The sequence below is a fragment of the Apus apus genome, chromosome 19, assembly GCF_020740795.1.
Source record: "Apus apus isolate bApuApu2 chromosome 19, bApuApu2.pri.cur, whole genome shotgun sequence".
Classification (NCBI taxonomy): domain Eukaryota; kingdom Metazoa; phylum Chordata; class Aves; order Apodiformes; family Apodidae; genus Apus; species Apus apus.
This window is the reverse complement of record NC_067300.1, coordinates 1,899,973-1,924,398: the sequence shown is the minus strand read 5'-3', so window position 1 is coordinate 1,924,398 and position 24,426 is coordinate 1,899,973. Positions and strand designations below refer to the sequence as shown.

The 24,426-nt window shown below is 46.6% G+C and overlaps 1 protein-coding gene across 4 annotated transcripts in view; it reads right to left on the bottom strand.

The window, feature by feature from the left end:
* The window catches only part of LOC127392484 (discoidin domain-containing receptor 2-like), a 60,165-nt gene that overhangs the window by 18,233 nt on the left and 17,506 nt on the right, over positions 1 to 24,426 (bottom strand). For all 4 annotated transcript variants that reach the window (XM_051636489.1, XM_051636490.1, XM_051636492.1 and 1 more), the window contains exons 2-7: positions 13,873 to 14,010; positions 11,398 to 11,500; positions 8,968 to 9,196; positions 5,197 to 5,344; positions 4,882 to 4,987; positions 2,055 to 2,241 (exon numbers count right to left, since the gene is read on the bottom strand). In XM_051636489.1, the coding sequence (XP_051492449.1) occupies positions 2,055 to 2,241; positions 4,882 to 4,987; positions 5,197 to 5,344; positions 8,968 to 9,196; positions 11,398 to 11,500; positions 13,873 to 13,936 (837 nt within the window). In that variant the 5' untranslated portion in view covers positions 13,937 to 14,010. The remainder of the gene's footprint in view (positions 1 to 2,054; positions 2,242 to 4,881; positions 4,988 to 5,196; positions 5,345 to 8,967; positions 9,197 to 11,397; positions 11,501 to 13,872; positions 14,011 to 24,426) is intronic.

Genomic DNA, 24,426 nt, shown 5'->3' with positions numbered 1-24,426 from the left:
AGAGCCTGGTGGTCCAACCCTCCCTAGTGACTCCAGAAATTATTTCCTATTGACAGTGGAGTATTAGCAACTGTGACAGCAACAGTCTCCAAACTAAGGGCAGCTTTGAACCCTATTAATTGCTTGGCCTCTGCAAGGCCTTGCAGTGAATAGCAGGGAAGCAGTAATGAGGACAATAGGCCTGATGAGCAGTAAAAAGACAAAAGAAGGCTATTTGCATATAACTAGGAACAGATGAAGCTCAGACAAGGTTATTCAGTAAGGAGAACTAGCCATGCAGAAGGAGGCAGGAAAGCCTGATGCCTGCAATGTACAATTTGTGCCATATTTGGACAGAGCTGGATATGTTCTCATCTTGGACTGATACACAGACACTTGCTATTCCAAACACCGCCTACTAATGTCTAATTTTATAATATGCAAGCCTAAGTTATTCACAATGCAGTTGCAATATTTGCTAACATTTCTTTTTAATACTTCCTTGGAGACTGGACAAGCTCAGAAAACTAGAATAAAGCTAACAGGTATCAAGATACAAAAAGGTATTTAAAGACAAGTTAGCCTGTGCAAAATAAACTGAAAGCTGGAACAGGCAACATTCAATAAAGAATCATTTCAGCTAATCAACACAGCTTTAAAACGTAATATTAAATGAAGTAACTATTTTCATGAGCTTGTGTGTTTGGTTGATCAGGATGGCCATGTCTACATGGCCAATTTTTATAAGGCACTTGATTTACTCATCATAACATCTGACTCCGTTTAGCAGAGTATGAGCTCATGAATTTTATTAATTTGATTAGAAGTTGTCAACTAGTGAGTCTTACAAATTTTAAGGCACAAATCATCCTCCTGTAGGTGTTTTTCTAGCAGGAATGTATTCCTAGCTCCAATGATCTGAAAGAGACAGCACAATCACTAGAAATAAAATAAATCAAATGGGGGGGGGGATAAATCAAAGTCTCCTAAAATCATCTGAAGTTTTCAGGACTGACTCATTTCAGGGTAGTGAACTCAGGAACAACATGTAAGTGATGCTTTCTACACTGGACTTTTATCCTGGACAACAATAACTTTGAACTGATTTTTTAGCATGATACCAAAGTTTTAATGAACCCTGGCTCCCCACCAGTTGGATTGGAGGACTAATATGATCACAAGATTCATAAACAAAGAAGAATCATCCAAAAGCAGGAAATTGGTACCATTCTTGTCTGCTGTTTGATGGAAATTCTGAATCCAGTTCCAGCTTCTATACCTCTAAAAGAGAACTGGCAAAAAGAGGAAAGAATTGGAAAATAGCCACAAAAACAACCCTGGATCTCTCAGGAAAGGCACTGAGAAATTCAGCCAACTTAGTTTACTGAAGCAAAGATTAAGAGAGTGGTTTAATCACAGTGTAGAAGCAGAAAAGTTTCTGAAAAGGCAGGACTCTTATTTTTGCCAGCAAACACAGGCTAAGAGCCAAAGTTGCAAGTTAAAAATAGACAAAATAAAACTAGGGTAAGAAACCACCAAAACAATTTACTTAAGGATGTGGTAGGTTCTCCTTCATTTGAAATCTCTACAAGAAAAGCCACCAAGCCTATTTAAAAGATCCTGCTGTTTACTACAGACTCAAAGTTCAGTTCCTCCTTTTCCCATGTGTTTAAATAATTTCCCACAGCACAAGCAAAGATTGAGGCATCCAGAGAAATTTTTGGTCAAAAAGGAAGCACAACTTTTACCTTAAGGGTGAGGCAGCCCCTAGACAGTAAGCAGCCTGCATCTTAAACCCACCTCAGATGCCCAACCACTGCTTCAGGTGTCTGCTTTTTATTTCTTTAGGCCAAATACTGAGAGTGTCTGAGCTCTGGAGATGCAAGTGCTCCCCAGCTGCTCCTTTCTACATCAGCAAACCTGGGACATCTCCCAGTCAAATTCTGCCTGTGGTGGACTCTGCTGTCAGGCCCCTCATATCCTCCTGCTTTGGGAAGAGGATCCAAAGGGGTATCTTGGAAGCACCCAGCCCCAAAGCCTGCCCCAGGCTGCTGGAGCAGGACAACACCAACTACCTTCATGGAGGTGAAGTTCCGCGGCCGGTCGAACTGGAACTCCATTTCAACAAAGCCTGTGCTGAAGCTCTCGTTCTTCCAGCCAACGTAGTCATAGCCTGGCCACACACGGTACTGGTGGCTCTGTGTGAAGTCATCCAGCCCCAGCACACCATCTGTCAGCTGGCCCAGCCCCCCGTACAAGTGCCTAGCAGGAGAAAACCAACAGTCAAGGCAGAGCACCAGCCAGGAGAGCTCCAGAGTGAAAGCACTCGGGTCCTTCCACTGGCACCAGGAAAACATGCACTTGTTTACTCTTAATCCATCCTGGACAGGAACTCATTCCCTGATTTTATGCAACCTCCCTTTATTTTGTTTGGGCTGGGCTTTTAAAATCCTTCCCTGCTTGGGAAAAGGCAGAAGCTTTTGTATTGATAGGAAGCACTGACAGCAAAGCCAAGTTTGAGCAAAGCCTCTTGAGAATGAAAACTGAGACTCCAGAAAATGACACTGTGTGCTCTCCAAACAGAGCTTTAATTGCAGCATTTCAGCATGGGGCTGCATGGGAGGAACACTGCTCCATCCTGCCTTGGGGGAGCCAGTGGGGAAAGTTTTGCAGGCAGGCACAGAAAAGCAGGAAAAAGAGCAGTGAGACCATGGGCAGCTCACCCAGCCACAGCCAGTTCTAACTGGGATCATTCCTGGCATTGCTCCTTGTGCAAGAGGAGAGCATCATCAGCTCCATCTCCAAGGCTGATCAAACCCTTCACCCAGGACCCTGCCTCATTCCACTTCCTATCTGAGGCTGCAGAGCCCACTATGCACTTTTCCAGCACTGCAGGAGATACCAGATGTGGTGTCACTCCTGACCCACCTGCCTTCTGGGAGCCACCCCTGGCATGCCCCTTGTCCTAGAGCAAGAAGGTACAAACAGTTCAGCTGTGTTGGTGCCTGAACTTGCTCCCTGGACTTCTTTCACTCAGCTGCCTCACCTGGGCTGTGGCTACATGCACCAAAGCTCTGCAAGTCCATTCCAGGAGAGCTCTGCTGTCACCAGAACATGCACAGCTCTGTGTCCCTTGACTCCACAACAGGATCAACTGAGGCAGACTCCTTCCAGGCCAGTCAGGGACATGACTTAGAGGTTAAAGCAGTTTGGAAGAGTCCTTGCTTCGCACTTTGGGTTTGGTGGCCACATCTGTAGCTCCCTGACACTCCTCAGCAGATCCAGCTCCTGAAGCTAGTGCTGAACAGCTAAGGGCAACACTTACATCTTTCTGCACATAAAAGCCTTTTTTCAATATCCAATCCTACTATATCAATGCAGCTTGAAAGCATCAGATATTAACTTGAAGACATTATTACTCAGTATCTTGCAGCATCTTACAAGCATGAAGAATGTCCCTTCCACCCAGTTATTTTAACCTCCAGCATGACAGAACACAAGTTTACAAAAATCATCAAAATACAAAACAAAGAAAATTTAAGTAACAGTAAAAAAATTCAGGAAGTTAATGACAAGTGAAACAGGACACATAATTAAAGCACCTTAAGACAATGAATGACACCAGGTCACTTATTAGTCACATTCCTGCACAGGCAGGGAGATGCTGCCTTCAAGAAAGTCCCCATGCCCCAGTTTGAGGTTTCAAGCAGTTGAAACACTCAAATCTGCATTTATAGCAAAGAAAGTGATCCCAGTAAATGTCTGGAAGTTCAGCCAGTTATTTAACATTTCAAATACAGACTCTTAATGAACTCTCCTTCCATGAGTGTCAACTAGTGGGTAAACCAGACACCCCAAAATGTCTACAACATGCCACCCTACCTAACTCATCTCAGTGATGGGAAAAATTAACAGACCTTGTAGTGAGCTGCCAAAATCCAGTTACTTTAGGCTTTTGACTCCAAGTTGGAAAAGCATCATTCCCAAGAAATCTTTACAGTGAGTAATCAGCCACCTTCCTCTCATACCACATTGGCAGTGGTGCCTCTGCTGACCTGGAGTTTCTCTCAGGGAGTGAGGCAGTTTTCCAAGTTGTTTCAAGTCCATCAGAGCTTTGTTTTCAAAAACAATATGTCAAATCTGTCCAGAAGCTCAGAGGGATCACTGCAGGCCTAGAGTTCAGGTGTTGCGCACTCTCTCGGATGCCCACTTTACCCTGGAGACCTCCTGCAACAGTTTAAGATGCAGTCTGCTAGAGAATGCATTTCAGATGTCAAACTGCAGAAGCAACAAAGGCAATGAAGAGGCAAAGGACCTTCATCTGCTCCAGGGATACTGAGACTGTGCAGAGAGAAGGTCCAGCCAGCTCTCCCACTCCAATCTGGGGCAACAGAAGAGTAGCAGCACCTTAAGATCTGCAGTATCAACGACAGCTTAAGGCTCTACCTGAACCATCAAAGAAATCAGTGCAATGAATATGGTCACAATTGGTGACCAAGAGCAACAAGGGCGTTAAGGCAAATCAGACACATCAGGGGTGTGTCATCACATCATGTAAAGATGGAAGCTATGAACAAAGACAGCACTTAGCTGTGTAAGGACACACTCTTCTCTTTAAAGAGAAGCATCAGCTTCTACTAACAAAAAACCATTCTTCAGCCTTTATCAGCTGGGGGAAACTAATCCGACACATCCTGAGCCCATGTCCTCCTTTAACAGAGCAACGACCATGTCAAAGGGCCTGGGATAACAAAGCCACCATGCTTTGGAGAACTAGTAGCCTAGCTTGCAGTTCTGGAGGTCTCAAAGAAGTGTTTGGGATACAAGATACTAGTGAGAGGGTAAGTAGGAAAGAAGAGAAAATTTGCACAGTGACCGAGAGAACAGGACGACTTCTCCCACCTGCGCTCCTGGTATCCATCATAGGTCGAGTCATTCAGATAAACGATGGGGAAGCCAGGAGCCGCTATTGTCCCTCCTTCAGGGATGCTATAGGATGCCAAACCATCTAAAAAAGAAGGCCATATACCTCAGAAATACAGCAGCAGCAGCCTTCCACCATCTCTGTCCATATGATCCTTTTACTTATGCTGTGGACCAACAGAAGCAGAATCCGTGGGCCTGGGATTCCCTCTGCAGACGTGGGATGCAGGTGAGCCCCAGTCAGTGTTGCATATGGATTCCTTTGCAGGACCAGGCAGAGGAATTGGTACTTACCATACCAGACACAGCCATAGAGCTCCACCCTCATGCAGACAGTCATGGGCATCTCGGTCACTGGGATCACCCGGATGAAGCGCGCGATGATGGGAGGCCGAAGATCCTTCAAGACCACGTCGTATGTGTCGATGTTGCCTTGGATCACCTGGAGAAGAGATCCTTACCAGCAACTTCTCCCTCCTGTGCTGTCCATTTGCACAGTGGTGTACTTGGACACTATCATATGGGACTGGGGAGGTTCCCCATGCAGTATCTGCAGGGGATGAGCTGCTGCTGCTCCCCTCCTGCCTGGTACATGGCTCACAGGGTGCTGCTGTTTCTCCTCCTGTCCACTGCACTGGACATACCAGGCACTATTCTGAGGAAGAGGAGAAAGGCAGGTAGGAGATGAACGTACATGTGGACTATAGGTTGCAGAAACCTCCAGTTACTGGTATGTAACCTCCTTTCTTCAAGTGAGTTTCCAGGTACGCTCTGAGAGCAGGTAACTGAGCCCTTATCACCAGTGACCTGGGTGGAGGGTCCTGATGCCTTTTTCCTATGAGCCAAGAAAATTCCAGAGATGCTGTGGTGTTTGGGGGATGAAGGTGCAAGAGCTGCATGGCAGGTGTCTCAAACTGAAGTGTTCACAGTCACCTTATCCTGCTGCAACAGTCTGACACAGCAGGGACATGCACCCTTCCCTTCCCCTTACAGTTCTGGAAACAGCCCACAGTGTGTGGGAACAGCTGGAGCTGTCACTGCCCCAGCAGTGGGCACAACTTGCCTAAGAGATTGATTTTTTTTTAAAGGCTATGGACCTATGGAAACAGACTAAGAAGACTTTTGAAATAAAAAGTCTGAATTATAAATTTGAGGGCTCCTGTTCAAAGATGCCACTGGTGAGAAGGATAAACCAGACCCTGAGGTTACTCAAAAGACCACATGGATTGCAACTGTTGATGTAGAGGCAACTCAAAAGACAAGGGAGGCCAATGAGAAGAAGGGAGAAGAAAGGTGGGCTTCCTCTTCATGGCAGCAGGGAAGATCTCCAGAGAGTGAATGTGGCTGAAGAGCTCAGTGAGATGTGGAAGTCCTTATTGTACCACAAAAGGAAGCCACTCAAAAGACTGAATCTCCCTGAAGAAGAGCCACTCAGAGCTGGTTGTCTTCTGGACCACACCAGCATAGCTGTGAAACAGTTTCCTGCACCTGGCTGCACAGCTCAGTAAAGGTGCACAGACCCAGGAGCTGACTAAAGAGCAGAAGGAAAGCGAAAGAGTGAGCTCACTTCCTCATCCTCTTCAGCTTCTTAACAGGCTTTTAATCTAAGGCCTCTTAATATCTCTCTTCCTAGGAGAAACATGACTTCTTCCAGTGAAGAAGGGACACATAAGTAATCTTTAGGAACCAAGTGACAGCAATTAACCCTTTCAGGTGTCAGATGGCCTCAGACAGGAGACCTGGAAGGCACCTAGGCTGGCTCCACAAGACCTGGTTGATAGGAAATAAAACCCAAGAGGAGACAACATATGGCAGAACACCCCACATCTTCATAAAGGAGTTGAACAGATCCCTCTGGAGTTAGTGAATCCTGGGGGAGGCAGGTATGTCAAGCCAAAACATCCTACATGGTCAAAGAGCTGGACAGAGTAAAAGGAAAAAACCTTCAGCCATTCCTTAAGATACCTTTGCACCAGCTCTGTAGATGAAGAGCTGACATTTTTGCCTGTCCTGTACAGGTATCCCCTGAGGAGCAAAAGAGAAGATGCACTTTTCATATCACCTCCACAAGGTGGGGTTGCTGCTATTGAGCACAGTCTCTCTCAGGGTCAAAAACCCCAAAGAATGTTGTACATGGAAGAAAGTCAGCACCAGCTTCCAGTCCTGGCCACTACTGATGCCAGCGTTCCCAACATTGATGCTGGTGGCAAACAGCTGCAGCTGGCTGATACCAGAGGTCAATGGGGGAGCAGGACTCAACAGGGCTGCACCACACAACACAAGTGCCAGTGGAGAGTACCACCCTCAGCTGGGGTCAGAGACAAGGGGACAACTTCACCCTTGGCCTTCACTGACTAAATTAAAGCTGGGGGTGAGTTTTGTAGTGAGCAGCAGGATGTGCTACATGTCTGGTGACCCAACATCTGGTGAAGGGGTCTGTTGGGGTTTTTTTTACCTGAAGCCATTTGTGTGATCTCTTTGGACAGACATGCCAAGGTGGGCTCACAGGGTCACACTCTCAAATTTCAGTGACTGGGCATCTATCAACTGCAGAGACCTTCCTAATGCATACAAATAAGTCGATTAAGATCTTGCACCTCCATCTGGACCTCATTCCAAGGCTTGAATGACTTTACAGGATGTTTTTACCAAATCATGTGGCCAGACAGCAGAATGCTTCTGAAATATGGATTCACTAACAGATACCAGCAACACCTTTTGAAAAATGTTTCATGGAAGGTCATCATAGAGGAGCTGAAATAGCAGGAATTGCACCCCATTGTTTATGTTATGTCCAGAACAGCAGGAGCACAAGAGCAAAATCATCTTCTCTAAGAATACCAGCAGAGAAAACTTCTTGGTCTCATGTGATGGGGAACACGTACACACACTGATGGAATCCATGTGGACTTCCACATATAGAACAGAGGATGGATCAATTTATATCTCTTGCACAGCTGGATACATGGTCATTACTTTGTTATGGACCAAGAGGGAGATCCTGCAAAACCTGACCCATCCTAAATCCACCTGACACTAAGACAGCCCTGAGAGACTGAGAGCACTGCTCTGCTCAGGACTGGGGTGGGAGACGAGAAGCATTTAGCTGCTTGTGGTCACATAACCAACTGAATTCTGATAGGACTCCAGATATGGACAGACTTCAGCTGAGGAAGTACCAACCAAGAACGGTTAGGCCCAGGGAGTTTAAAATTCCCCTCCCATCCTGCAAACACAGTGTTTGCAGCAGACACAAAAACTGGAGGGATGGGCAATATAACAGTAATGGCCAAACAGCAGATCAAAGGTCTGAGTGAGCAAACAGTTAAATGACAAGATGGAAGCTATTACCTAACACTGCAATGCAGGCCCCACTGAGCCTTCCAAAGAACCCCAGGGCTAGAAAGCATCACCACACCCAGGACCTATGGGTCTTAGTTCTTCATCAGACTCCACAAGCCAGCCAGAAGGCAGGGTGATCAAGTCAGATGAGCTGCAGATGAGAGAAGGGGATTCCTTCCCAGGAAGTTTAATAAGAGCTTATGAACATGGCCAGAGCACAGCCAGCACTGAGCTGTGTGCTCAGAGCTGGAGACAGCAGAACTCAATGGTGGTGAGGGGGGAAGCCTCTGAGTGTGTGTGCTCAGCACATTTCCTACCCTCTAACCTTCTTCCTCCTCACTGCTCCCTACCATCAAACACCACTATCAGACACCCAGCATCTCATCTCCATTCCCTACCACTCCCTCCCTTTTTTTATCACAAACCAGGCATCTGCTTTGCAGCTTCCAATTTAGAAGCAAGGGTCTGGCTGGCAGAAGGACATTCACATGGTGTTTTGAAGATGGACAGAAAGGTAGTGAAGAGCCACAGTTTGGCTGAGATTTGGGACACCAGGTCAGGGGAACAATAGCCCAACAGCAAACATAGGACTAAGGCAGAGGACTCTTGACAGAGAAGAGCCAGGATGAAGTGCAATGCACCAGGCAGGCTGTAGAGGACGTGCCCTCTACAGTCTAGTTCTCGGAGTTGATTTGTGTGCTCCATGAGTCCCACTGCACTCACCTTCCTGCCCTGACGATCCTTCCAGGAGATCCAGCGCTCCCCGTTGCGGCTGTAGTCAATCCGGTAGGCACGGGCGTATTCCTTGCCGGTGGCACGGGCATGTCGGCCCTGGGTCCCAATCAGGGTGATGAAAAAGAGCTTGTGCAGGTCAATTTGAAGGAACTGTACATCTTTTGGTTCCAACAAGCCGGCTGGGCACCAGGCTCCGTCCCCCTCTTCCCTTTGTAACCTGAGGGGAAAAAAAAACACACACATGAAAAAAAATGTCACTTCCAAGAATTCATCCTTTCCAGTGACTGAGGGAACACCTTGAAGCTTTGAGAATTGGGAGGAAGAAGCCAAAGCAGCAAGTGAGACCTGACAGCTGTCTACCAAATAGCTCTCCCCTTTGGGGTGATGGTCAGCTGAGACTCACCAGAGGCCTGCAGCTAGTTTGTCCTGTTCAGAACCCCCTCAGTTTCAGATACCTTTCTTTAACTCTTAGAAGTAATTTTTTTATTTCCCAGACACTTTCATGTTGATTGGAAACAACTATGCTATGTGGGTAGGTAACTGCAAACTGCATGCTTTTTAGCACCTTCCTATTAAGTACACACTTACTTCTCCTAAACCCCACACAGTAAGGCTTGAAGCTCTGCTTGACCATTTCCTACAGCTCTTACAAGCACAAAGAGGAACTATCTTAAAAATACATTTCAGAAGGAAAAGCTCTGCCCAGCTACAGATTATTCTGGCTCATCTCAATTTATCTTTCACTTTTCCCTCATTCAGCAGCGTTGCCTGTGCAGGACACTGCTAGGTGTATGTGAAGGTCTCTGCTTCAAAGCTGAGTATTGTGGCACCAGCTGCAGAGATTAAGGCTTCCATCCTTGGAGATGGAGCAGAGCACTGTAGCCATCAGCAGGTGGAGCCACTAAAGGAAGCACAGCTTCACCTGGGCTTCTGCAGGCTCAGCTCTGCAAGTCACAAGGTGGTGAGAGTCTTAAATTTGAAAAATGTATCTAGGCACAAAAAACACCATGTGGACTTCTCAGCAACAGGGGTTTCTTAGCCAACAGCTGAGTGCCTCTGTCTTCTGGACAGCTATTCTGTCTCTGGTGGGACCCACGAGTGCCAACCCCCACACATCAAAGGCAGCACCTAGAAGGAGACACAGAAGGTCAAGGCACAGGCTGGAGAGGATTTTTGCCTCAGGTTGGTCAGCTGTTCATACAAGACTTGCTAAAAGAAGTTGTAAGAAAGGCAGGGAGAGTGACTGCGTAATGACAGGAACAGACATCTGCACAGGGCAACTATGTCCTCTAACAAAATGAAGCTAGAGGGTGCCTTTGGGTCTTCACCCTGTGGACATCCAGCTGCCCTAACAAAGAGATGATGGTAACAGATTGTAAGTTGATGCCTGAAGTATTTGCAGAACTGGAGACAAGCCATACCTTGGAGAACAAAATGTATCTCCCAGTTTTCAGACCCTCACAGGCTTGTTCCAACTCCATTAAAAACATACAACATTTTGCATCTTTGCTCTAGCAAAGAAAAAAATAAATAAATGAAGCACTAGCAGAGTTTCATCATTCTGGACTGCACAAATTCATCATAAAAATGTAGGTATCATAGTTAACCTGAAAATCATACCTGACTTGCACCAAAACTGTAGAAACGTTTTATATCACCACAAACACCACTAAATTTGTAACATATTTGTAAGTATTTTGCAATTCATCAGTTAGTAGCTTTGAGAGAAACATAATTAGAAAAAAGTGGAAAGCCAGGCTCATGAGAGGCTGCAGGACTGCTCCATATTGAAAGAAAAATCCTTTAGCTGCTTTCTAACAATTCCTTAAGTCCGTGGTTTCCAGGTTTTTGAGACCAAGTGGACACAGCCCATTTCCTCAATAGGATGCTGTTGAAAAGTTCATCCTCATAAATGACTTCCTATGATTCAGTTGAAAGCACTCAACAAGGATCCCGGGAGCGCTGCCTCTAGCTGACATGTAAGTCACAAATCTATCAGATTTATTCACAGACTAGAGGAAGATGAGGGTTGGCAGGAACCTCTGGGAAGTCTCTAGTCCCATCTCCTGCTCACAGCAGGGCTAACTCCAAAGCTACAGTGTGTTGCTGAAGGCCTTGTACAACCAAGCCCTGAAAATCTCCAGACACTGAGACACCACCACCTCTCTGGGTACCTGTCCATGCCTTCATTTTCATGGGGAAGGATTTGTTTTTCTTAATATTGTATCTGAACTTCCTGTATTACAGCTTCTGACCATGACCACTGCCTCTTGGCCTTTCACTGTTCACGAGTTAAATGTAATATGGAAGCAGGAAACAAGTTCTTGAAGGTTTCTTGAAGGGAACTTCTTCCTCAATCACATATTGGATAACTAGATGAAAAAAAGGATTGTATTTTTTTGTCAGGGACTAACCTACCGTGCATACTGGGGTCCTGTGGAGTCGTACCACTGGCTGGAAGCTGTGATGTCCTCATCTCGGATCGTCCCCTCGTGCATTCCCAAAGGGTAACGGCAGATAGCTGAGCATGGGGACAAAGGCAAGGCAAAAGATCAGCCCCACTTCAGTACCAAACCACCAGACAGCTTTAATTAAAAGGCTATCGTGCCTAGGGAATAAACATGGTAATAATAAAATAGAGAATGCAAAGGATTAAATACTTCATAATTACCAGAAACTGAAATTCTAAGTAATGAAATATACTCCCAGCCAGAACGGCTCAGCAGAGTCCTGGCAAGGCAAAACTTGACAAAGGAACATTTTAAGAACATGCAACATACCAGTGTTATTGGTTGCATAGACCTATTTCACAATGAAAAATGACTTATCAATAATGAGAAAGGAAGCATTCATTAAATATTTTCTTTCTTCTGGAATAAACCGGCTGCTCGACTTGCATCCAAACAGGGACAATTATTATTTTCACCAGTCCAGTAACAAGTGAGAAGTTAAACAGCTTCTATTACAGATTACTAGACCAGCTTATGGAAACATCTGCTCTGCCCTGTCACTGCTGATTACAGCTTACATTGGACCATCCACACTGCCCCTCCTGCTCTGTTCCCTGCCCCCAGCCTCAAGTGGAGCAGGCATGAGAAGACTCTCACACTTGGTGCCTCCAGGGAGCACAAACACAACTGGCTCAAGCCACGGAGCTCTACAAACTCAACCCACCAAAGAAAGTGCAGATGTAGTTTACAAATCCAAGCTGGCCAAGCTCTCTCCCCTGACACAAGATTTTTAACACATCTTGGGGAGTATTAAAGACGTTTCAGAAAACTCAAACCCTTAATGTATTCATTAAGGCTCAGTATCCAAACCAGGCAAGATATTTTTGTCAGACTGACATCAACAGCAGATTAAAAAGCAAGTTATTGAGATCCTATAGATTTTTGGCCTTTGTCCTCCAAGCTCTCAGCAGCCCCACCACAACAGCCCCAGCTCCTCCCCTGTCTGCAGTGACACAGAAAAGTGCCAGCAGATGCTCCAGTCACTCTGGAGTGGCATGTGTGTTGGCTGGCACCCTCAGAGCTATGCTGCCTGCTGCCAGACCTGCAGTTCTGCCTGCCTGTCCCTCAGCGAGGGCACAGCCTTGGGTCTCTTCCTCACTTCTGTATCTGACAACTGTCACCAAACCTAGATAAAGCTGTTCACCAGGATCAGAAGCTACATGAAAAAATGAGAGGCATGAAACCCACCTTGTTGTCACCACCATGCAGAACAACCAACCACCAGTCAAATAATTACCTGAGATATTTCTTGGTGGAAAAAGATGGCAGGAGGCTGGGACCACAGCTCAGAGAGACCCCACCTCCCAGGACCTGGTGGTGAGGAAGCTATTCCTGCACCTTCTGGTGTGACACCACAAGGGATCTACATGTGATTGACCTTGCTGCCACCTTCCCTCTTCTTCCTCTAGTTCTAATCATCAGAACCAGACGGCTACGCCAGTTCAAAGTGGGACATGCTGGGAGGTGCATGGCTGGTAACAGGGAGCACAGCAGTGCCTGCTGAGCACCCCTAGAGGCACTGCTTCACTTCTGGCTGGTTGCAGCACCACCTCAACCCTCTGCAAAGATCCACAGAGCAGGGGCAGAGCCAGACACAGTCAGAGGGCTCCAACAAGCACAGCCAGACCCAGCAGAGAAGATGAAAGCCCTGAGGGTAGCACTGCTGCCTCACCACACCTTCAGCCAAGCTGGAAAAGCATTAGACTCGTTTATTTCACAGACTGTCTCCAGCTCAAACCACCTCATTACAGGGATTTTTGCAGTACATTACAGACCATTACTTTCCTCATTTCCATCATGACTATAACTTGCCAAATGCTGTAGGATAAGATGTCATGCTCTCCACAGGGACTCGTAGGCTCATATCCCTATCTCCACCCTACACTTGTGCCAATGTCCTGGTTTCAGCCAGGTTTTTCCACCTTTCCTTCCACACCTCACTCTCCAGAACCTCTTAATGGCTGGAGAGCTGTGGCTTATGCTTTGCTAACTGGTAACTTGCTTTCCACAGTGAGCACGGTATCTCTGAGCCAGCCTAGAGCCAGGTTTGCTCTGCAGGACACGTGGTCAAACTGATAAAGAGATAATCAGAGCTCAAGAGAGGCCTGAGACCACAAACCCTCTGGGTGGGCAGAGAAGGGGGTATATCCACATGCCTGAGCCATCCTGGGACTGTCAGGAGAAGTGTTTCAGTCCAGTACAGCTGTCAAGTAAGACTGGCCAACTCAGTCCAGAGGAGGACATTCAGGGACTATGTGAGTGATTATGTTTACTTGAATTCATTATGTTTGTAGGCATTCACCACGAGGGGGCAAAGAAAGGCTCAGAAAAAACACAGGAAAGGTGGGAGATAAAGTCTTCTCCCAGCCTGGCAGCTCCCTACCAGGGTTGACTTCGGCACCAGATGGCTCAGGCAGTGAGGCCAACAGTAGCATGCAGAAGATCATGGTAGCAACCAGAGGCGCTGCGCAGGGTCAGATGGGTGCGAGTCCTTCAAAGACAGCAGCTGTCATCTACATTTCTGAAAGACAAAGCAAAGAGAGATGAGTCTTCCAAAGGCAGGACCTCTCTGTGCTGCAGACTTGCTATACTGTCATTGCCTCATGATGGGTTGGGCAATCTTCCATGCCTTCGAGTGTCTTGAGTACTCAGCCCTGCTCTGACTCATCACCTGATCAGTAAAGAATTAATGATTGCTTGACTGCCTATACCATCCCTAAAACTATTAACATAACTCAGCTTGCAGGAGCTCAGTTGCCATGACTACTATGCAGACATACTTTCTTAACTGCTCTTAAACTTAAGTCCAGTGCAAAGTGATCTCTCCCCCATCGACTCTTCACTTTCCCCATTATATTAACAAGTATTGAAGCTGCATCTAGAAGGAACATGAATAGTCCAATCAGGCTCCCCAGGGGGGCTTATCCACCCAATGCACACCTCTCACTTTACCAGCTGTCTCCTCCAAGTAGCCACGTGGGCTCTCTGGAACTTGTCACACAACCTGAAGATAAATGTCTAAAAGAGGGTGAAAATAATCTCTCCCTACATGACCACATTGCTGCCAAAAGAGCACGTGCACTCACCATGCGAGCACACTTAATTTCCTGTTTGGAAACAAGGAAAACAGCAAAAGGCTCAAATGCTGGCAATTTCAGTGGAAAGCCATGATAACACCTAAAGTAACACAAGGTCATATCAGCAGAGTTATGTGAATTCTTTGTGTCCACATTCACTACAAAGAGCCTCGGGAGGCTCCCATCCTGGAAGACAGCTCTGCAGAAGGCAGCTTGGAGGCTCTGCCTCTTACTGAAACATCAGGCAAAAAGAAAACAACCAATCACTAACCGAAATGTTGACATGACCAGAGGCTGTTTGCTCAGAAATCCTCAGAGTGGTAGTAAAAAGGCAAAACTGAATGTTAGGATTTGTTAGGAAAGGAAGATAAAGAGACCATCACTATGGCAGTGCATACATGCGTGTACGAACACCAGAGCATCAGATGCCATTAGCTCAAAGATTTGTAACAAAAGGCTGTATTTTTTCCACCCCACATAATTAAATTGCACAGGTCACAGCCCTGAGTTGCCATGGATACCCAAACAATTGGTTATATTCACAACAGAAAGACACACCACAGCTTCTTAAATCCAAAGGTAAAACCTTTGGCTCGGGAAATCCCCCAGCTGCGGGTTGCTAGACGCCCAGAAGCTAAATCAGGGTTAGAATCACTGAGGCTTGCCCTGTTTTTATTCTCTTTCCTAAGGATTTGCTACTGGCCATTGTCCCTGCTGGATTCAGTCAGAAAAGATGGCTCTGAGCCTGAAAAACAACTAAGGGCAGCCTTGGGAAACAAGCCAAATGCTCATGCAGGAAGAGAAACTACTGATGGGTGGGTGTGCCCAGTGCTGTGACAGGCCAAGAGACAACACAAGCAAACCCAAAAAAGGAGCCTAAAAATTGCCAGCACCCCCCTTCTGCTTCAGCCACCTCTTGTGCTCCATGGGAGCACCCTGGCCAGGGCTGGGAGGAGGGTGACCACAAGGTTCTGTGATTTTGCAGCATCTTGGGTAGTGAGTGTGCAAAAGCAAAGCACTGGAGAGAAAAGGCAGCCCACATCTCAGCAGGAGGGTCTGGCCATCAGAAGAGGTTTAGACCAAGGACTCTCAAGCTGTGTGTGCACTCAAAGTTGTCTTTCCCCCTGAAACGGGGGGGAGGGGTTATCTCTGATGGAAACACACCAATTCCCACCATCCCATGACAGACTATGTACCCACAGAGCAGCAACTTCTTGTAGCCATGTGGAGGGAGATTTTGTAAAGGCATTTTTGCAGTAGAGCTTGAAGAAAGACCAGGTGGATGCTAATCTATGCAGGCAGTTTGCTAGGGTGGCCCAGAGGCTCCCAAAGCAGGACTCTCAAAGGGAACTGTGGAGGGTTCAGCACTAGATGAGACTGCTCTCCCACAGGACCTGAGAAACTTGAGTGTCAGGAACATTTCAGCTCTAACTTCAGCCATATTCCTGAAGGAGGTGATGGGAAACATGGCAGAGAGCTGTTTGGTGGTGTATGGTGTGCCAGCCATGGCCCAGCTGTCTGCCCACTATGTGAGTGTAGCCTGGGCTGGAGAAGATCTAGTCCAGCCACAGAACAGAGCTGCAAGTTGCTGAGGAGACCCTGGTATCAGAACAGCAGCTTAGGAACATCTCCCAGGTCAATAAAAGCTGCCAGCTATTATGGGAGCCCTCAGATGGCAGAGGATGAGAACACACATGTTCCATGTCCTCATCATCTCCTTCAGAGTCCAGAAACTGAGCCTGGCAAACAGGCAGCTCTCAAGACACAGGCCAGCACTCACCCAAGCACCCTGGGAGCTCCCTCTGTAGCATGGGCAGGGTTAAGGGAAACTGTGGCCAGAAAGCACTGAAGGAGCAATCACACATGGCTCTGTGAGGACCAGAGCCTGCTGCTGAAGCAAGAGAGAAATGACAGCAACCCCAGACACCTCTGTGGGTGTCCAGATGCCTTGGCTTCCCAATTGATCCAAAAGCCCAGCAAAGAAGGACCACCAGCAGGGAGGCAGGTGCCTGCAGGGGAGCACAGGGACAAAGCAGCACTGTTGTCAGCACAGAGCCCACACCCTAGCCTGGATCAGCCACCACCCCAAGAAATACTGAGTCTTAGCACAAGGATTTGGTCTTCTGACAAAAGAGTGGATGTGCTAAGTTTGTCATCCTCTCAAAACAACATGTGAGCAAAGCCATGACAGTGGCCACCAGCAACCCACCAGTGATGTGTAACCCAAACAGCAACATTATCTCACTTCAGCAGGCACAACCCAAACACCATAACTTAAGCATCTATTTGCTTTACGCAAAGCTCACCCCACATTCCAATGCACACCTATTGTATTGCCACCAAGCCAGTGACATCATTGAACCACTTGAATGCAACGATCAGAATGTCAAATTTAACAAGAGGGGAGAAGGAACAGGGTGGAGAGTGGACAAGGGAAGTAATACAGAAATGTCCAAGCACCATGTCAACTCCTGCCCCTGAGCCAGCAATGGGCACTTGCTTGGGGTGGCTCAGGTCTGTCCCACCCTGTCCTGTGGGTTGCAGGCAGCACCTTGTGGACTGGAGGCTTCCCAGGATACTTGATGGGTACATGGAGCTCAGCAGATCAAACAGAAACAGGGTAGCTTGGGGGAACTGCAAGTCATAACTGGAACGTGGGGCCACAGAGGCCAGCCTTGCCTCCAGAAGAGGAAAGAAAACCTTCAGAGCTGGCTCTAGATCTCACCTGTGCCTCCAGACCTGGCTTTCAATTTGGTCCTTGTCTAAAGAGCATTCAGGATGAATCCTCTTGGAACACATCTATTTCCAGTGATGACAAAGGGAACCTGAATGCTTGGCCTGGACTGGCCTCATCACTCCCAGGTGGCCACAACTTGATGAGACAAGTTCTCACCTCCATATGTGGCAGTGACAAGCTATGTCCAGCAGTTCAGCATTACACAGGGACCCAGCAGCTGGGTTCAAGCTGTGCTAAGTTTGCTCTTCCCACCACACTTGGTTCCCAGACCTGGACCACCAAAATGCATGTCTGGGTGTTCCAGGAGAGCTGCTGCACACAGTGTCATTTCTAATCTCCTCTAGAGAAAGGACACCAGGAGCGTTTTTCACTCCCATCTCATAACTGAGAGGAGCCTCAGCTCAGGAGCTCATCCTGCTGGAACCTGCTGTTTGAAGATCTACTGATGTTGATTTCTGCTGAGTCTGTATCTCAGCTAGTTGTAGACTGGATTCCCAAAGTGCACACTTCCAGTGCTAGAACATGCTGGAATATACTACTAAATACAGGCCTCTGTACAAACTGCTTGGAAATCATCCTCCTAATGATTTTTTTCTGGGTAGACAACTCGATACTTCTCTTTGTAGCTCTTTCAACTGCATTAGCCTTCCCTGTTGTACTCCTGCCTTTCTTCCTGCTCTGCCCACACATACACAGCAAGTGCCAAAACTGCAGCACAAGCCCGAAACCAGCAAAAACAGGATTAGCAACATCCTCACAGAGACAAGAAAGCGTTAAACTCTGTTCTCAGGACTGAATGGATCAAGTTGCTAATTGCTAACAGCTGGCTGCAGGAGAATAAAATCCTGTTACAATCATTGTGAGAGTGGAAAAAAAAATACATACTAGCTGAAAAACTCACAAAGAAATGCAAAAGAGGGCAGTTTTTCCCAACATACCCAGCAGAGACCATGTGTAACAAGCCAAGCCACCTCTCCCCAGAGCAGCCATGTCCCCAGCCCAGCTCGGGGCCCGAGAGCAACAGCACAGTGGGCACAGGAAGGAGCTATTCTTTAGTGATGTGCATGAAGAAGGTGGGAATTGGAGCTCCTCCAGGTACTGTTCTCCCTCCAGAGATCCATTATGGAGGTCTGGCACGTTTGTGAGCCTCTCTAGATCCCAACTGCAACAGGCATTTGTTTTAACTGGTTCCTTTGCAGATCATTAGCTGGGAGCAGGACACCAGGGGCTGCTGCAGGAATCCTGTTATGGATGCCCAGCACCATGCCAAGAAACTCCAGAGTCACCAATCAAGACTCAGAGCTGCACTCTCTGTGCAGTCCAAGAGGATCTATCCTCAACAAAAGTGTCCTCAGAGGAGGTTCAGGAACCATCAGGAGGACTGGACAGTATCTTCCAGCATTCCTAAAGGAATTCAAAGAGAAAACAGACCAGCTACTAATTGGGACAATATCCGGAGCCTGAAGTAATAGAGGCTGGAAAGTGTGATTTCCATTCTTCTGGCTTCAGTATGACAGAAGAACATTTCTCTTTGCCTCAGAATTTATCTGAGACACCCCAAACCCAGAAGTCTTCCTCTGGAGTTCAACACTTCCAGCCCATGCAGCTCCAGTTCAGACCAAACAGAATTTGCTGCTGAAAATGCTTATCAGAAAGATTTCTGATCACCTCTCCAAATGCTTTGTTTAGCTTCCAATTTAAATACTTCTTGCTGCTGGTGTCAATTCTGGTTTTTTAAGAGGGCTTTTATGCCCCAGTCATCTCCTTCCTATACATCCCTATGTATCATTAACAATGATTCCACCTTTGCAACTTCAATAGCACACATAAAGGGTGCACAGGGACAACAATCTTATGGAAAGGTGGTAATTTCTACGGAAAACTGCCATAAGATTGGAAAAGGCAGAGCAGGCCTGCTGGCCTGGGAAGACAGCCACCCCAGTGGATGGGACCAGTACCAGGACAGCCATGCATACGTGCAGGTGACAACAAGTTTTCCCTTAGGTGCACTTGAAACGTGGTCTCCACGGCCAACCCCAGATTCAGTCAACCAGGCAGCACAGGAAGAGGCCTCTGCATGACACATGGGTGTCACCTGGGCAAACCAAGTACAAAGAGTGACATCAAAAATCAACACATCAGACAGCAACAGAGGAGCTTGGCAAGTCCAGCAAGATCCTGGCATGAAGCACGAGTTGCAACAGGAGTTCTTCGATACGGGCACCAATAGAGAGGGCCAGGAAGAGCACAAACCCCTGGCAACGCTAGGAATGTGGTGGGGGATGTAGGGAGGGAGCAGTGACACCACAAAATTATGTCCAGATAGGACTGCCCTGAGGCTGAGAAGGGTTTGAACCTCGTTTTCCACATCGTAGCCAAACATCTAATGGCGCTATTATGAAAAAAGTGACACCTCACTCTTGCTAGATTTTAGGAGAAGACCAGCATTGCAGTCACCCATGACACAGCCATTTAACACTGGGAGAAGGTTCAGCCCGTGGATCCGAGCTTGAAGGATTGCCTTACCTACAGCCTGGACAGAGATGTGGGTGTTTATGCAAAGGAGCTGGAGACCCACAAATCCTCTAACATTTTCCCATTGCCTGTTGGCCAGTCCCACAGGAGTGGGGTGTCCTGGCTTTGTGAAACTGCACAGAGCACATTTGGCACAAAACCCAACGTAGGGATATTTGAACAAATGTAATTTAATCCATCAAAGTAACGAGGCCCAAATTAGAAACCATTAGAAAGGCAAAGCCAAAGACAAGGAAATGCAATTCATTGTACTAACAAGAAGAGGTTTTTAGCTCAGCTAACTCAAAAATGTAGCTGCCCTTTCCCATCAACTCCCAGGCAAGGATTCTCTGTGCTTATCTCAACTGAGGAACCTGGAGGAACTTCCCAGGACCCAGTCAGGCCTGCCAGGCATGTTGTGACTTTACACAGGACATGAACACACAGTGTCCTGCAGGAACCCGAAACCTAAACCCAGTAGCAGGGGCAGGGGGAGTCTCACTGAACTCCAGCAAGCCCACCAAAAGACAGGTCCCCTCAGCTGAGGAGCAGCCTCCAGGCTCCAGCCCTGCTATTCTGTATGACAGGTGACACAGGGAGGGCTGAAGTGGCAGGAGAAGATGTACCCAAAGTCAAAGCCCCAGTTATCTCCCTTCTCCCTGTCTGAGTAGCTGTGATCACTGTCCCTTGTCAGAGCTTCCTTCCCACACAGAACAGGCACCAGAAAGCACCTGGCACATAGACATTTTCACTCTATTCCTTAGAATGGCCTCTCTCTCCAGCTTTTTTTTTTGGAGGTTACTTTATTTTCTTTTTTTTTAAACTGTCCTTAAAACGTATCAACTCCAAGTTAGCAACAGCCCTCTCAAGACCTACAACCTTCCACTGCGAGAGTCTCACATAGCAACCATATATCTGACACGTTAACCACACAGATGACAGATGGAGTATTAAGAGCACTCAATCTAAACCACCTTCCTCCCTCCCTGTTCTCAAGGGGCTCCCCCATAACCTTTTACTTAATTGTACTCAAACTTGCATTGAGAAGGAGATCAGGTTACTGAGTCACAGAATTACTCAGGCTGGAGGAGATCCCCAGGAGAGGATCTAATCCCACCTCCTGCTCAAAGCAGGGTTAGCACCAATTTTGAAGCAGCCTGTGCAGGACTTTGTCCAGCTGGGTATTAAAAACCTCCAAGGATAGAGGCTCCCCTCTGGACAACCTCTTTCACTGCTTGACTGCAGAGGGAAAACTTCCCTCCTCCTTATGCTGAGGCAGAAGGTCCTGTTATTTCAGTCAATGATCATTGTCAGCCCTCCTGCCACACACCTCAGTTAAGGGCTTGTTTCTGTCATCCTGATCATCTGCTCTTGAGTATCTTAAAGCCTTCTCTTGTCCTGACTAAACCACTCTGGCTCCATCAGCCTTCTCAGTGAAGCCAAATTTCAGGATAAGGTTACTTAATATTTTCTCCCAAGTCACCATTTGTGCAACTGAGGCCCATCCAGGCAGTGGGGCAGCTCTGGCTGGGTTTTGCTGTGATTCCCACCAGCTTCTTCATGGAAGAATATCTGAGTCCCACACCAGAGCTTGGCTGGAGCACTACTCCATAGCCCTCTGTAAAGCATTACGTGGATCACATTCCCACTGGTAACTATTTTTGAGAGGTATCAAGTGGCACTTGTGAATCAACCGACTCAACATAGTAGTGAAATGGAAGCTGAGACACTGCCACTTGGGCACAGAAGAGGGCAGGACTGCTTACACCAACAGCCAACACAGACAGGGTACCACCAAAACTGCTCAGGAGGGTGTTGGGCTCAGAGCCCACCAGCTACCAGCAGTGGTGGGGTACCCTAGCAGAGGGTAAGGATATGTCAGGGATCAGACAAGGAGGAGCTGCCTTCACTGCTCTGCCCAGGAGCTGCCCCAGGGACCTGACAGGCTCCTGCTTCCAAAGCAGAGTCCCTTCAGCGTCCTGGGAGCTGTAGGGTCTGGTCAACAGCAGGGGAACTTTGTCGGGATCCAGGTACATGATGTCAAGGCAGTTACTTTTGGCAACCCATCCAGCAATCTCATTAAAAACCACAACCTGAAGACTTTTTGGACGTGATCTGCTTTCCATCAGAGCACACGGATCACTGAGCATGTTCTTTCTTTAATTTGACATTGATTTACTAATGCACCAGCTTCCCTATGTCTGGCTCTGGATGGAGGTTAGTCCCAACTGCCTGCTGGTTACCTGCTCCCACTCTACTTTAAAACATTGCCATAACATGTTTTCCCCAAACTTCTGGAACTCCTTCGGTCTTCCCAGATTTATTACACTGCAGCAGCCAGGATTCAGGAAGCTGCTTTGCCAATTTGTTCTAAACGAACAGGTTCCAATCTTGTTCAAGTTTCAAAGACTTTAAAATGGTATCTGGTGTTTAACACCCTCTCTCTTTACCAGTGCAGAAGGTATTTCTATATCCTCATAAAGGACAGTATATTGTCCAGCTTCTCCTCAAGCATGGAGAGGTTTTACTTTTCAGCATTATTATTAGCAATCAGGTGTTTGGTTTTTTACCTTTCCCAACAATATAAACACCAGTGATTACATTTATTTTGCTATATAGGTATTAAAATATTTCTCACTGCCCTGAGATACTTGCTACGCTTCTCCAGTTATCTTTAGCTTTAAGTTGTCTACTTTCCAAAGTACTTCTTTTACAGTAACTGCTACTTATCTACAACTTTTATTTGCAAATTGCTCCTAGTTGATTCTTTTAAAAGATAAAAACAATGATTACTGGGACAGACTCTTTGCAAAACCAGAAGGGAAGCAAACCAAGTCACATGGAGCAGCACATAGTACCCAGCACCAAGCTGCTGGATTTTGCAAGGGTGGAAGCCAAACTCCAAGAGATGGTTCAGTGAAAATCAAACCAGAAACACTATTTTGGAACATCCACTAATTTAGCTGGTCGTCTAGTTTCCATCAAACCACCACAGAAATGCTGATGCTACCAAAAGCTTTTTATGTGTTTTGTAAAATGTCTCTTCATATTCATAAAATAAAAATTCAGTGCACCTGTCACTGGCAGCCAGACCTTAGCTCCTGGAACACTACAGGCTCTGTTGTAATCTTACCAAAAAAAAAGTGTTTATAAATGTGAAAAGCCACACTGTACATCTACAAAAAAAAACCCAAACCAAACCATCAGACTTGAAGAAGCTTTTCCAATATCAGAAAAAGGCAAAAATTAGCATCACTTACTGCATTCCACAGATCAAAATTACAACCAACACCAAAAAGCAGCAAGTGGAAAGTGCTCCTGCCCTGAGCCAGAGGGGACAAGGCTGGCTGTCCCCCCAGCAGGCACCACCTCCTAGGAGGCTGAGCAGAACATGCATCACTGCATCCAACCCAGAAAGCAAAGTCTGGGCACACACAGCTGTTATATTCTGCTTAAACCAACTTTGCTTATGACACAAAGTGGTTTTAAAGTTTAATTTTTAAAGTGTCTGGCAAAGCTGGGAGCAGCGAGTGCAACACCTACAGAAACTGTTGCATCAAGCCTGGAGATTCCAGTGGGGATTTCCAGGCAGGTCCATCCATCTTCTGCTGGGTTAACTATTGACAACTCCACAAGGCAAAATTTAACTTCTCACATACAGAGGTGAAATTACCATTAACCAAATGTTCCAGCAAAATACCCAGCATGACTACAGACAGTTCAGAAAAGATCTTTGCTTGCCCCAGTGTATTTCAAGCAATCAAACCAAACACTTTGTAAACAAAGGAAAAGACAAGACTGAAAAAGCTCTAGCAGCATTTCTCAGCTATGGAAAGCCAGAATGGCCAATTCTGATCCAATTTTCTCCAGAAAAAATTTCTAGACCAGAAAACAAGAGCCCACAGAGATGCAATAAGATGTAACAATTACACAGAAAGCAGGTAGCTGTAGGAAAAATCCTGGGACTGTTTGAGGCAAACAGGAGAGAAACAGAAGAAATGGGGGGGTTGGGAAGAAATATGTAAAACAATAACACCTAGACAAAAAAAGATCCTATTTACCTCTTTTCCATATTGAAAATGGACTGAAATTAAAACCCAACAAATTCAAACTGAGCAAATGAAATTCCACAGCATACCATGCACATTAAGCCTCTGGGACATATTGCCACAGAGCAATGTGGGAGTAATTCAATAAAAGATTGGAAGTGGATCTACATAATAAGAACATCTGTGATTCCATTAGCAGAGTAAAAGAAAGAGCACACTGAATATAAATTTTCATCCAGCCAGGCATAAGCAAGCCAGTAATTAACGTGACCAGGAGGTTCTCTCCTATACAGGCAGGTTATTCCACATTTGCCTGCATCCAAGCTCTTGGGATTTTGTGTGCCATGTGCCAGGCAGCCTCTGCCCGAGATAAGATGGGTGCCTGAGTAGGTGGGCCATGATCTAATCCAGTTTGGCAAGCTCCACAGCTCTCTATGGAGATTGTCTTTCAGTTTTTGGCAGCTTACTGTGCAGCTTCTCAAGAAGAGAAACAACACTACCCACCTTTCTCTTTCTTTTTTTTTGCAGTGATTATCCTCTGTTGACACAAAAAGGGCAGA